General features: G+C 32.4%; 1 protein-coding gene across 3 annotated transcripts in view; it reads left to right on the forward strand.

Annotated features, from left to right (window-relative positions):
- Tfpi (tissue factor pathway inhibitor) overlaps positions 1-16,134 on the forward strand; it is a 65,658-nt gene that overhangs the window by 39,182 nt on the left and 10,342 nt on the right. For 2 of the 3 annotated variants that reach the window (XM_070019471.1, XM_070019457.1), the window contains exons 3-6: positions 1,195-1,392; positions 3,340-3,378; positions 6,054-6,230; positions 6,761-6,856. In XM_070019471.1, coding sequence (XP_069875572.1) covers positions 1,195-1,392; positions 3,340-3,378; positions 6,054-6,230; positions 6,761-6,856 — 510 coding nt within the window. Of the gene's footprint in view, positions 1-1,194; positions 1,393-3,339; positions 3,379-6,053; positions 6,231-6,760; positions 6,857-13,011; positions 13,167-16,134 lie in introns of those variants that run through there. The other variant, XM_070019461.1, reaches the window with a different exon arrangement.

Here is a 16,134-nt window from a genome sequence, read left to right on the forward strand (position 1 = left end):
TAGAAAATCAAAATGGTAAGTCCTAAATTTATGAAAAAGCTATTTAATCCAACTTTTATGATAGGCATATTAAAATTAGTTTTTAAATCACATGAGATTTTAATGGTTTCCTTCTTGATGATCATACATCCATGAACTGTTATTTATTTAAAAATATTTTACATGAACATATTAAACTAATACCATTCATATGACTTCAAAAATTATTTTATAATACATTAAAGCAATGTTTTAAGCTGGTTATACTAATTGGTTTTAATATAAAGGAGTACTACTGCCCTCTAGTGGAAAAATAGTTGTTTATTTTATTTAAACGTTTAAACATGGCCTTTAGGTGAAGGATAACAAATTACCAGACCTGGGAAATACCGAGTGCTCAGGAATAATACAGGGGCATTCTTCGGTCTTTATTACTTGGTTTCACCAGTCATAATTTTCTTTTCTTCTGTTTTTGAAATAGTGTCAATGAAATTATACATGTGTTTTAGAGAATTATATTGTATATGTTATTCATCCTGAGAATAAATCCCAAAGTTTATGTGAACTCATTCAGAGTATTCATTTTGTGATAAGCACCCATCATTCTTCACCTCTTAACATTTAAAAAAATAAATATATTAAATAACAAATCAATTTAATATATTAGATAAATAATTTGGGTTTCCACTATAACAATAATCATTCCCAGGAAATTGTTCAGTGATGAAAATAACTAAGTGAATTTTTTAGTGACACATTTCATAACTCAAAGTCCAATAAATTGCCTCATTCTATTTGAAACAAAGTAGTTTCACAAAATTAAATAGTATTCATGGTAAGTGAAACGATGCATTATGTATACCTTAAGTGTGTGTATATGTGAATCAAACTATTATTAGCTAATATTCAATTCTGTCTCATTACCTAATAGAAATTTAGGTAATAATTATTAACAGAATCTAGGAAAAGTATTCTATCTTTCCTTGATAGTTGAATAATATTGAACTTTAGTGGATAAACTGTGTCCCATTTGGTAAATTTATTGACCGTATCTTTTGTTGGAAGAAAAGTAACTGCTCTGGTTTGCTGTGAGCCTGTTTTACTGTGTTGTACTTTTTCTTAAAACAAGGATAGATTAAAAATGTTGGAAACAAGTAAGACTGTTGCTATAGTGCTCACCAAGGACTGCATGTCACTTTCTGTGTTTTCCTGTAGGTCCCACCCTGCCACCACTCAAGATGCTGAATTCCTTCTGTGCGTTAAAGGCAGATGACGGGCCCTGCAAAGCCTTAATGAGGAAATTTTTCTTCAACATTTTCACTCAGCAATGTGAGGAGTTTATATATGGGGGATGTGAAGGAAATCGGAATCGATTTGATAGTCTGGAAGAGTGCAAAGAAAACTGTATAGTGGGTAAGTTTCCAGAAAACTATGATCCAAGTGCTATCAGGTCTACTTGTAGAAAAAAAAAAAGTGATTTGGTAATTGTAAAAAAAAAGAAAGAAAGAAAGAAAAGAAAAAAAGACTGTAATACTTCTTTAATATTCTAAAGAAATTTCTTTTTTTCTTTCTTTTTTTTTTTGGGGGGGGGGTCCGGTCGTGGGGCCTGAACTCTGGGCCTGGGCGCTGTCCCTCAGCTCTTCAGCTCAAGGCTAGCGCTCTACCACTTGAGCCACAGCGCCACTTCCAGCTTTTTTTTTCTGCTTATTTGGTGCTGAGGAATTGAACCCAGGGCCTCATGCATGCAAGGCAAGTGCTCTACCAGTGAGCCGTCTTCCCAGCCCGAAATCTCTTTTTTGACTCATGTTTCAACTACTGAGTTATACAGTCATATTTTTATATAAAACAAGTATAATTATGAATATATTGGTATAATTTATTAAAATTAATATTTACTATAAAATATTAATTTAAATTTATTAAATTATTTATTAAAATTATTAAATTAGTTTAATCAATTAAATGTTTGATGTATTAAAATTATTAAGGTTCATTTATTATTCTGTTGTCTTCTCTGCAGTAAAGGAGGGGGAAAATCAAGTTCTTAGAAGAGTTTTATAAGTGCAGTGAAGAAAGTATAATTTATCCTCTTTGGGTAGCTATGATTATTGTGATTGTTGATCACATTGATTTGGTTTTACCTTTGTCATTACCACAATATCATGTTTTGCATCTTGTACCAATACCAGTTCAAAGTGGATCAAAGACATTAACCTATGACCTTAAATCTTGAAACTAATGCAGGAAGAGGTAGGGAAATTGCTAGAATTTATTGGCATAGGGAAGAATTTATTGAATATAATTCCAGGGTCTCAGCAAATAGTAGAGAAAATTTGATGATATTGTATTAAGCTAAAAGCTGATGCTCAGTGAAGAACATTGTCACCATCACTCAGGTAAAAGAAAATTATAAAGAGTAGGAGATCTTTGCCAGATGTCTGTTCAACAAGGGTCTAATGAGACTATATAAGGAACTTAAAAGACTAAAGCTCCAAAGAATCAATAACCCAGTCAATAAGCTAAACAGACATTACAACAGACAGAACAAGTAGCTAAACACATATTTCTCAAAAGTTCAACTGATCAATAGATGAACAAATGCTCAATATCCTTGACCATAGATGAAATGTAAATAAAAAAAAACAGTGAGATTCTATCTCAATTCAATCAAAATAACCAACAACAAATGCTAGCATAGATGCAAGGAGGAAGAGAACTTAGTACATTTTGGTAGAAATACAAATTAATGCAGCCGACTTTGGAAATTAGTATGGAGATTTTTCAAAAGTTAAAAGTGGAATTAGCCTATGATCCAGTGATGTCACTCCTCAACAGTTATCCTAAACTGTGCAAGAAATGACACAATAAAGGTACCTGCACACTCATTTTCATTGCACTATTCAAAACAGCCAAATTAGGAAAACATGGAAACAGCCTAGATTCCCTGCAATGAAATAACAAATCTGCCATAGATATATTTATTATAGATATATAAATCATATACACATATGCATAATGGGTACATAATAGAGAAAGGAAAGAAAAACTTGAGATCTAAATAGAAATTCTTACTGAAAACAATATATAAAAGATAGAAAATATCAGTAAACATACAAGACAACATGATAAACTGCTCAAAAAATTCTGGAAGTGGTGCTGTGGCTCAAAATGGTAGAGCACTAACCTTGCACACACAGAGGCTCAGGGACCGCACCCAAGCCCTGAGTTCAAGCCCCAGGACTAGCAAAATGGAAAAAAAAAAGGAATGATTTATTGATGATGAATCCACTGTCTTAGATGGCTTGCTAAGTTCAACTTATAATAACACATTGTAAATTGACACACTTTTTTTTTTTGCAGATTACCTAAAGGACACCAAAAAGATTAATTTGCAAGGGGGTGAGTATTTATTTATGTATGAGTGAGTAGCATTTGTGTAAGGAAGCCAGGTATTCATCTCCTAGTTTTCTTTGTTATTTGTTAATAATAAATCCAGATTACATTCATTTCAGTGTATACTAAAAAAATGAGCAAGGATGGGCCTGCCATGTCGTGTGGAAGGCTTGAATAGCAGCTATTCCAGCAGACTAGTGCAGCACAATATTTTGGTTTAGATCACTCACAAGCTAGAGTTACACCGGCTATTTACTAAAACATTTGGCAGTAATTTAGATGTTGCTAAATCTTACTTTACTTCTCTGATCTCTAATATCTTATGAATGTCAGATCAGTGTGGCTTTGGAAAATTCATCTAACTGTCCCTAAATAAATGGACATTTCTGAGTTATTGATACTTTTGGTTGCAAAAGCTAATGAACATATTTGACAGCAGTTGACTCTGGCAACATTATTTAGTATGTTTTTTTAAATTTCAGGACAATGTTTTGAAAGGAAGCAATTACTTTTTGGTGAATATATTAGACCAGAACAAGAAAAAAGTTCTCATCAAAATAATAAAAACTTCCTTTGTTTTTGGTTTGGTATTTGTTTTTGTTTATAAGACAAGATTGTGACAGATAGTTCAGGCTGAGCTTGAATTCAATATATAGCCCAGGTTGAGTGTCCATCCCAAGAATCAAATAATGGACCATGTTTACTGCAGAATTATTCTAGAATAGCCAAGATATAGAATGAACTCAAGTGTTTATCAATACTATATAAAGAAAATGTAGCATATTATATGTAGCAAAATACAATTCAACCACAGAAAAGATAGAAATTCTGTCATTAGTCACATATAGAAATACTTGAACATTATGTTGAGTGAAATTAGGCAGGATTAGAAAATTCTCATTTATATAGGAAATCTGACAAGAGTGACCTGAAAGTAGAGAGTAGAATGATGGCTGTCAGAAATTGAGGAGTCAGGCTGTTGGAGACATATTGATTCCCAAACAACTATTACACAAGTTATAGTTGGATAGGAGGAAACATTCACATATTTTATCTTATATCAAGATGACTACAATTAGTGACCATATTGTATCCTTGAGGTATGCTATGAGTTGATAGTATGTGTTCTCAGTACTAAAGTAAGTCAAGTGATGGCTAGATTTAACTATTCTACATTATAGAGCTAAAGTATTCTGAGGCATTGTGTTGCACACAATGAATACATTATATTATGTCAGTTGGAATAAGTACATTTAAAAAAGGAGGCACCATGGGAAAAGAATTCACTTTAAAAAGTCAGAATCAAGCAGGGTATCTGGGTACTTAAGCCAGCCCAGGCTGACTTAATGGAGTCCATTATCAAAATAACCAGGAAAAAAAAACCCCAAAAACTTTGATAGAGTCATGGCTAAGGTGGTAGATTGCCAGCCAGCAAAGGAGCTTTTAAGTTCAACCTCAGTATTTTTTCTGAACCATAAACACATGAGTCAGCAGACAAAAAAAAATCCCACAAATAAATAGCTTTGAGAAGTTGTAGAAAACATATTCGATGCTATATTAAAATCAGACATTTAATTTAATAAAACCACTCTTTTATAAGGGATTACTGCTGCATATCTGAAATTGTTGCAGATATGATTAACACTTAGCCTGTGCTCTTTTTATAGTAAGACATTTGTGGCCTTTCATTCCCTGAAATAGAAGATCAAATTGCTTTAAGTATAAAAAGGATACCACAGTTTATTTTGTCTACTATGGTAATGTAGCTTCAAGGAGCATGGGAAATTGTAACTTTGTACAAAAAATTGCAACAAAGTAAGCCTTATGACTGAAATACATTTGAAAATCAGCTCCACTTTCCTCCCAGAGTATGTTTGCAGACAGAGTTTGCAGTGCAGTGCCCAGTATCACACCTTTGATGACAGCTGTGTTTGGCCTGGTCTGGAGCACTTTCAAAGGAGAAGTATTAAACTTTCCCCAAAGCCTGGCTAATCCTTGAACATGTATTTCCTTTCTGCCTCTGCATTGTTGGTTCATTCCAATGCTTGGAAACAGGAGTGAGGGAAAAGAGTCAACACAGTGATGGAGATCATGCCCCGTAAAGATATTAATTTCAGTATAAGAATTCAGGAAGTTCCCAGAATAGCCATGACAGCTTTTTGTGCAGCTAAGTCTTCCTCTCCAAGCTTTCAAGCTGTAACATTTTTCCTGAACCAATACTCTGATCTCCCAAATGATGTCCAAACTTCAAAACCCTGCTACATTCATAGCCCTTCCCTTAAAGCTGCGGAAATAATTAAACCAAAATTTGCCACAGCATTTTTGTACTTGCCAAACAAGAATGGCATGTGATATAATGACGTAATATATTCATTTGCACAGTTCATTTAGTTCATGTATTTGTTAAGTGCAAGAAGTTTAGAAATTAAAATGGCAACTAAAAATGTATAATTGTAATCTTCACTATTCCAAATAAAGAACATATAACACTGGATACTTTAATATTACCTAACTTTTAATTAATCCACTTGTCTTTAATATGATACATCTTTGCGTTTATTCTGTAAACTTTGCAAACTTGTTTTATATAGCAATCAGTTATTTATATATTTCATTTAAATAACTATACATTTTAAAGAAAAAGAATATTGCTTTTCAACATTTTCCCCCCTCATTTCTAGGAAAGCCATTTTTCTGCTTTTTGGAAGAAGATCCAGGTATCTGCCGAGGTTTTATTACCAGGTATTTTTATAACAATCAATCAAAGCTCTGTGAACGTTTCAAGTATGGTGGATGCCTAGGAAATCGAAACAACTTTGAATCATTGGAAGAATGCAAAAGCACCTGTAAAGATGAACGTGAGTTCATTTCTCATCTCACTTTAGTCCATTCCCAGGATACTTTTAAAACAGGCATTTCAGGGAACTTTACACCTGACTCGGGTTTAGTTTTACCCACTTATTTTTTATGAAAAAAACAACGGAGAACACTAAAATTGTTACCATAATTGTCATATTGCCTTTATGTCACATTATTTAAATTTCTTTCCCCACAAACTGTGTTATAATTTGGGCATAATTGTAGTGGCCAAATTTCCAATACTTTATAAGAATATGAGGATAAATAATTAGAAACAACTTTTCAAACTCTTTGCTAGTAAAACTTATGTAAGAGGTGACTTAGATATTATCTGTTACATTTTGTGCCCAAGACCTGCCATATTACCTTAAATACTTTGTATGTATTTGCTAATTTAACATAGCAATGTGATGAAAGTTGCAATAAGTCTACTTTTGCTAATACAACTTTTGTACTTCATTTTGCATATACAAGTAAGAAAGTACGATGATGTTCTTATATTTTAATTGCCTGCATTTTTTTTTTTTAGCAAATGATGTTCAAGTAGAAGTTTACAAAACTGAGCTTGAAACTGTCCAAAATAACTCTTCATCTCTTAAACCTACTAAAGTTCCCAAGCTTTGGGGTAAGAAACCTATTTATTTTTACTGCTTCTGGAAAAACTTAAGGTAAATGTAAAAGCAGATAATGTATTCAAATTATTTCTTTCTAAATTTTTGTTGTGATTTAATAATAGGTGTGTTAAAACCCTGAGATTCAAGTCTTTAAGACATCTGATGTCATCAAAGTGATGATGTTTTTCCTAATCTCTCTAAAGTAGGCTTTGAAGTGGGCTTTTGACTATGTGTCATATAAAAAACTTTCACATGATAGTTAACTCTGCCAAATTTACCTTACAGAATAGCCCTAGGAATTATCAGTCTTCATGTAGCATGTCAAATGTGCTTTTAAATAGTCCTGACACTAGGAAAGTTCTCTGGTGTCAGCCAGAGAGCAGGTGAGAAGCTGGCTGACTAACTGTCCCAGAGAGTTGATCTCTAGAGAGAACTTTCTCAGCCTCTGCAAGTTTCCTTTCTATAATCTAGCATGAACATATTTATCTGATTTCAATAAAAAATCCAGGAAAGATCTCCTCAACGTAGAGCTGAGAAAGTGGTGGCAAAGAATTAGAAAACATAACCAGAGATCAAAACTGCCTGAGCAATTAGATATAATCTAGTAAGCTGCAAAATAATGGTATAATACAAAGTCTTAACCTGAACTGTACAAATCAACGTGCATTGTTACAGAAATTGGCGATTGTTGCCGAGAAGCAATCCCACATGTAAACTTGCACCAGAATAACAAAGACTATTAGAGTTATAGCTTATGAAAAAATATACAAGAAAAACAAAGTATTGGGTATATTTGTGTGTGTGTGGGGGGGGGAGAGAGAGAGAGAGAGAGAGGGAGGGGGAGAGAGAAAGAGAGAGAGAGGGGGAAGGGAGGGAGGGAGGGACACACACACACACACACACACACACACACACACACACACACACACACACACACACACACACACACACACACACACACACACACCAGTCCCATCCAGCACTGAGGCTTGAACTTAGGGCCTCACACTCTCACTTGGCTTTTCTGCTCATGCTCAATCACTGGAGCCATACCTTCACTTCCATTCGTTTGCTGGTTAACAGGAAATAGGAGTCACTCCAATTTGTCTGTGTAGGTTGGTTTCAAACTACAATTCTCAGAGCTCAGCCTTTAGAGTAGATAGGATTACAGGCATGAGTTACCGGTACCCAGTTTCAATTTATTCTTAAACTGACCCCATCACCCACAAGACTTGCTATAGCTTTGTTTGCCACACTTTAACATCACACAGAGAATTGGAAACATGCTTAAGAAGTCTAGAGAGTGTAAGAAGAATTTAAGAGGGAGCATTCCAGTTGTGCACAGTGCTTGAACTATCCTGTAAAAAGGAGTATTAAGTCCTGTCTGTACACACCTCCTCCTCCCCGCTGTCCACTTCCGACACCTTTCTCTCTCTTCTGTCCCCTTCTGGATAGTCCTCAGTCCAACTGAAACATAGCAGTTAATGTGTGAAATATAAAATACATATATCTTTTAAGATCTCATAAAAGAATGAAAACTTTCTTAGGGAGTTGGGCCATATGGTTCATTGAAAATGAGATGAGACAATTCAAGTTCAGATGAATTTAAATCTTGTTTTTAAAGGTTGCTTTTTTCTAATTTCTTTTGTGTATAAAATTAAACAGTTTTATTCTTCTCTCCAACTGTTTCAAATATAGTTTTGTTTAATACAAATATAAATGTCATATATTCAAAAACATGCTAAATATTATTAAAAGATATGAAAATGTATCTTTTTTATAATGATACCGAAGACATATATACAATTTTCAAGTAGAAAAAAAGCTTTTAATGTTTTGATAGTTTTAAGCAATTTAATACCAATTTAAGTGCAACTACTAAGTCGATTATTATTAAAATTAGTAGTGTGAGGGATAGTTGTACCTTGAAGTTCTATAAAGTTTAAAATTCATATTCTTCCTATGGAAATATTATCAAGTAAGAAAGGGGAAATAAAGAAGTGTGAGAAAAAAACTGATAGTGAGTTTTAGATACCTTCCGATTATTCTAGGCTTCTCTGAAGACTCATATTGGAATAAAATGACAAATGGTGTGAAAAATAAGTTATTAATTAAGGAAGTAGTGAAATATTGATGACATAATTTAAAAGAAAGTAATAATAAGGATTTCTATTTGTAATAGTGTATTTTTAATTTATTATATTTTATTTCATTTTATTTTTTGTCAGTCATTGGGGCTTGAACTCATGGTCTAGTCACTGTCCCTGAGCTCTTTTTGCTCAAGGCTAGTGCTCTACCACTTTGAGCCACAGCTCCCCTTCTTGCTTTCTGGTGATTAAATGGAGATAAAAGTCTCATAGACTTTTCCTGTCCAGACTGGCTTTAAACCAGGATCCTCAGCCTCCTGAGTAGCTAGGATTACAGACATGAGCCACTGGCTCAAAATATACATAATACATCCTTAAATATAATGTTTTCACAGTAACTTCATATAGAATTAAAACGCATATCTCTATTCAGAAGACTATTTTCTTTTTTATTATATATATTTGCCTAAAATATATTCTTTTAGTCAATTTGATCCTCCTTTTGTGATAACAGGGTGTACCCTTTTTTGTTTTGTTTTATTACCTTTCTCATCTGAAACATAAAAGATATATATCACAAACAATAATATTAACTACCATGAGAAGCTTGACCCAAGAAGGGTCAATGATTCCCTTTCTTAAGCCTGATCTCTGAGAGGAGGAATGAGATGTCCCTCTATACAATCTAAAATGGAGAGACTCTCCTATGGCTTTCAGAGATCTATCATCAACTTTTGATTACCCAGTTCAGAAAAAACACATCTAATACTCTTGCAATTTTGTTGATATATTCTTTGATAGTTTAAGGACACATAGTTCCTGATTCCTATAGAAACTTGCCACCAGATTTTAGTAAGGTAAAACCCTTACAAGGCTTTGTCAAAAGTGTAATACTCTCTAGCCAGGCGCTGGTGGCTCACGCCTGTAATCCTAGCTACTCAGGAGGCTGAGATCTGAGGATCATGGTTCAAAGCCAGCCCTGGCAGGAGAGACCGTGAGACTCCTATCTCCAATAAACCACCAGAAAACCGGAAGTGGTGCTGTAGCTCAAGTGGTAGAGCGCTCGCCTTGAGCTGAAGAGCTGAGGGACAGCGCCCAGGCCCAGAGTTCAAGCCCCACGACCGACAAAAAAAAAAAAAAAAAAGTGTAATACTCTCTATGCTTATTAATTTTGTTGAAAGCATATTAATCCTTTAAGGTTTCAATTCAGTAAACAGGACAAATAACATTAACAAAACCCCTTTTTAAAAGTATTTGATTAATAATAATCCTTAAAAATAATTGATTAAAATTTGATTAAAAATAATCCTCAAAACTTTAATATAACTGTTAATATTATATTATTAACTGCAATATTTTCACATAGAAAAGCATTTTAGAATTTTTTAATGTTCACTAGCTATTAGAAGATAGTTTGGAAAATTCATTTCTTAATTGTTGTATATTATAAGATAGTATACAATTGTAAATGAATTTTATATTTTTCCAGTGATCTTACTTTATTCAATATACTTGAATATGTATTGAGCACAACAGAAAGTTATTATTTTTCTCCTGTGTTCTATAGTTCAATATTCATATGCTATATGGGCAACTTTAAAGACTGCTCCTTTCTTATCTCTCAGAGATTTTTAAAATGATTTCTAAAGTATATCTGAACACAACTAGTAATCTCATTTAAGTTCATTCAACTGAATTAAGAGGATATTCATTTAGTTACAATAAATACATGTTCTCATTATTTCTGTAAGAGAAATAACGTGATTCTCAAAGTTGTGCTTTTGAAGTTCATAAGCTTCAAAATAGAAGCCTGCACAATTGGTTCTTCTTGGATCTCTTCTTATAACCAGCAGTACTGTAGAGTGGACAAAATATCATTGAACCCAAAGATAGAAGGACTTGAGTAATTCAGTCATAACCTCTCTGAGAGTTATCTTCCCACTATAAAATTAATGTGGCAATACTACTATGTTAACCCAATAGGCTTTGTGTAAGTTAAACATCAGTGCTATAGAGAAGTTTTCAGCACATCAGAATATCTTAGTATCTTCTGGATTTTTTTGTTTGTTTGTTTGTTTTTGTTGATTGTGGGGCTTGATCTCTGGGCCTCGGTACTGTCTCTAAGCTCTTCAGCTCAAGGTTAGTGCTCTACTACTTTGAGCCACAGCGCCGCTTTCAGTTTTCTGGTGGTTAATTGGAGATAAGAGTCTCACAGAATTTCTTGCCCTGGCTGGCTTTGAACCACGATCCTCAGATCTCAGCCTTCTGAATAGAGAGCAAAATATCTTCTAATACTCTCCTTGTTCATGATACATATCTAATGTTTCCTATGACTTCCCCTATGTGACCCAGAACAATACACTGACTTACCAGGACTTTGTTTCTTATCTGTAAAGTAGCTGTTTAAGTTCCTATTTGTAAGAGAAATTAATATTTCAGACAATAACAAAATTTTGCACTATTCAGATGAATGTACTAGTAAACACCCAGTATCAAAATCATGAGTAATCTTTAAAGAAGAATTCATACTAGAAATATATCTACAAATATACTCAAATAATTCAAAATTGTTTATTAAAACAAGTTGATAATTTTGTCATGGAAACATATCATGAAGCTTCAAAGACAAAATACTTGTATAACCTTTCTTATCTTTTCAATTTCTCCAGTTTCCAAATTTTCCGAGTGCTATTTATTTTTACAATTATTTCACTTGAATTCTTGATTGCTTCTCTTCTTTCAACTATTATTAAATTTTATTGAGTTTGAGGTGAAATGTCCACTTACCTCTTCTATTTTCAGTCTTATCTGCTTTATTCAGAGTCATAATCTCTAGTGGGGTTTTTTGTTGTTGTTTTTTTAGTTTTAAACAACCACATCAAAACCAAATTAGTACATTAATGACAATCATTCAATAGGAGATGCTAAACAATGGTTATATTTTTTTGAAATATAAATAGGTCGATAGATAATCAGAACTATCATTTTATTTGATCTATGAAAGTTTTATTTTTTATAAATATATGATTTTCATAAAATATACACATTAGGATTTGATATTCCCCCCAAGACAAGCATGAAATCAACACTAGCTTTGGCAAACCAGGCTGCAGAAGTGTTAAGATTGACACAGATAACCAGAATATTTAGATATAATTCAAATATATTAGAAATAAATATTACATATAATCCAAATTCCTGACATAATGAACATATATTATACAATATATCATACAATATATTTTATTGTGTTATATATATTGATTTATGCTAATCTATATAGTATATTATATATAATATTCTCATGGACAGAAAATTGTATATAATATAAATTATACATGACTTTGTTCACATGGCTGTACTAGCTTTAGGCATCCATTAAATTTTATCATTAATCAAACAAGTTTATAACCTAAATAAATTTTAATGGATACATTTTTATGCTAATTTATCTTCATCCACATAGATTAAACATGTCTGCATTGCCTTCTACCACTTCACGTAGACCAGCTCTTATTTTGAGTGACAATTAAACCAAAGGTTTTGAGTTGTAAGTGTTTTACCTCTTGAACTTTACCCCCAATGATTTTTGTTCATAATTCTTGTTTTGAGATAATATCTCACTAACTTTGCCCAACTTAGCCTCAAACCCAAGATTCTCTTTCTATTTCCTCCCAAGTAAGATATTCTTATTTATCCCTTAATCATAAAATTTTTCTTTCCATTAAAAGTGATCTCTTCATTCATTATTATTAAACACAAACTCCTGCTTGTTGCACATGATGTTTGATGTGGTTTCTCTTACCCAAGATTCTCTCCAAGATGCCCTTTCATTGACATAACAAAACATGTTTTCTGTATCCCATTTGGATACCTAATATTAGTCATCTATTACGTGTCGTTTTTGTTGTGGGTTTTTGGTTATTTGCTTTGCCTTTGAGGCTATCTCAAGTAATTTCTGAAAGAGGATATAATGAGCTTATATTTTTTATAGCTTGTACCGTCTTCCAGTGTTATCTTAGTGTTATGTACATGACAGATGACTTACATTTTTCATTTATTAATTTTGTGATCCACAGTTACAAAAGGAACAAATGATGGTTCGAAGAATGCTGATCAGACTTACCAAGTCTTTCTGAACGTCTTCTACATTCATGTATTCATGTTATTTTTAGGATTTGATAGCATTTTATACATATTTTAAGATGTGCATTTTGAATATTCCCTTCTACTAAGATTGTTTACATCTTGTATTTGATATAACATTAATAAAGTTTTAGTATTTGCATGCATAGTTAATATGATCCTCTTACTGTATCTCACTGGTAGTTTTGAACTATTGCTTTCAGTTATTTTTAGATTTTGAACAATTTTTCTCTAAATAGTCATATTGTTCTAGGACTTTTGGGTGTATCTGTCCATAAAAAAGTGAAATATTTTTCTAATTCTCCCGCTTCTATATATCAGTTTTTAACAACTGCTTTGAGACTACATCAACTTTTTATATATGAAATATGTCTATTTTGGGTAGATAAAGAACAACTGGTAATTCAATCTCTCATAGTTTCCCTTTGGCTAAGAAATGAAATACTTAGATAGTTGACCCAGATGACATTGCTTTGTGCCAGCTCATCAAATTCAGAGAAAATGTTTGGATATCATGTTGAAAACAATTTGACTACAATCAATTCTGTTTCCTGACTGTATTCAATGTACTGAGTAGACTCTCTCTCGCTCTTTCTCTGCATATATATACATATATATACAAATGTACATATATACTATATATGTATACAGGTATCTGTATACATATACTATATATATATATATTATGTATATAGTATATATGTATACAGATATAATATATAGTATATGTATAGAGATGTTTGTATACATATATAGTATACATATAGCATACATATAGCATACATATATATAGTATTGTATACATAAATATATAGTACATATATACTATATATGTATATACATATGTATGTACTATATATGCATTCATATATAATATATATGTATACATATATGTACCCATATATGTACACACAAATATATACATGGAGGAATGGAAAAGAAATAAAAACATATGTATGTACACATATATAAATCTGTTTACAAAAAGACATTTTGGTTATTGTTGGTCATCTGAAAGAAATTTTATGCTGACAACAACAACCAAACACTGTCATTGACTGATATAATCAATTTATAGGTTTGTATATTTGCATAAATATAGTTACCTATTAGGGCTTTTGTTAAAGATATATTTACACGTAGAAGAATATCACAATCCTGAAAACTTTCTTGGAAGAAATTACCTTCTCAGTTAAGGAGCTAAACATTCAGCTGCACACCCCAGTAAGTCACAGACACTGTGAAAAATTCTAAAAACTATATTCCATCCACAACCCACACAGTTCCAAAGAAGAATCTTGCTTTTCAAACATGTTGTCATATCAAGAACCAAGGGACATAGTAACATTTCTCATAATTTAAACATGCCAGCTCAGCTAATCTGTGCTGATTTTCTCACAAGCTGGTTCCCCCAAATAGATAACTTTTGGAGGACCTCCATCAGGCCTCCTACTTCCTGGTAGAAGTACTGGTAAGAGACAAAAATGTGACACCTCATCTGTGCCAAAATCATGTGCATCCAAATGCAGTCATCTTAGGTGAGCACTGCTTACTTCTCTAATCTCTTTCTTCCTGGATCATATGAAGTCTAATCAAAGATAATGTTTTGCCCTAGACAGAAGAATCCTCCTACATTTAAAATCCATACATTTAAAAGGGAAATATCACTACTTTCAATGTGTAAGAAACATTATTTTAAATGTGATTTTAAATAACATTATTTTTATTCAGTAAAAAATAGAAATTAAGTTTAGCATTTTCAAAGGAAAATAAGAAAAAAATAATTAAAAAATTTTAAACAAAATTAACTATATGATCATTATACAACTATAAAATAAAATTATTTATAGACTAATACAATCAAAACTTTTAATTGATATATTATGACTAATTTGATAAAGCATTTTTCTAATAAAAGAGAAAAATCCTTACTGTAATGAATTTGATATGGATAATGAAAAGGCAGGTTATGAATAAGACAGGCATACTCTAGAAAAGTAATGCTACTCTGCTGTGTGTAGTTCTCTGAATTCCTTTTCTGTTTGAATACTGGAAAATCTTTGCAGAAATGAAGCTGAATGTATTGATGTGCTTGAGTGAATAAATGTGCTAATCAGGCAAATTGCCACTACCTTTTAATAGAGAAGTATCATCATGTATTTCCAGCTTTAATAACACATAATACCATAAATGGTTTACACTGACTGATATGGTTATGATCTCAGAATACATAAAAATCTAGAACTTCAGTTGTCAGTCATCTCTAAAAACAGTCTAGGTTGAACATACCAAACAACTAAATCTTGCCTTTAAATATGTGAATATTCTGTTTGGCTCAGAAAAATTACACCTAAAACTTACTTTCCACCTCCCTCTTTGGTGATCTATTGAAATTAGATACCTTTCTCTATTCAAACTTAATGAAATTCAATGGATACATGTAATTGAGAATAAAGCACATCTACCCATTTTGAACTACAACTTTACTGGCAAGGGAATTTAGAGATTAGGTATAAAGATCTTGTGAAACCTTTATTCAATCTGAAAAAGTTATTGTTATCACCCAGTTATTCTTTAAATATTTTAGTCTTCAGTCCTGCCATTTAGCAACTTGTTTTGTGGCTTGAAAAAAAAATCATAATTTCTCTCAGCCTTGAATTCCTCATTTGTTATATGTGGAGCCTCCACATATCATAAAATATTTGCAAATATTTTAATAACACAAAATTCTTAATTCATTGTTTTATTAGTCAGTAAGAACTCAAAAATGACAATGCTAGTGACTCACATCTTTAATCCTAGCTACTCAAGAGGCTGAAATCAGAGGATTATGGTTCAAAGGCAGCCAAGGCAAAATGTCTATGAGACTCTTATCTCCAATTAACCACTTAAAAAGTTGAAAGTGGAGCTCAGGCTCTAGTGATAGAGTCCTAGCCTTTAGCAGAAAATATCAGGTAAAGAACATAGTTAACCACTTAAAAAGTTGAAAGTGGAGCTCAGGCTCTAGAGTCTTAGCCTTGAGCAAAAAATATCAGGTACAGCACATAGGCTCTGAG

Source organism: Dipodomys merriami, unplaced genomic scaffold, assembly GCF_024711535.1.
Source record: "Dipodomys merriami isolate MVZ:Mamm:240054 unplaced genomic scaffold, mDipMer1.0.p SCAF_1, whole genome shotgun sequence".
Taxonomy (NCBI): domain Eukaryota; kingdom Metazoa; phylum Chordata; class Mammalia; order Rodentia; family Heteromyidae; genus Dipodomys; species Dipodomys merriami.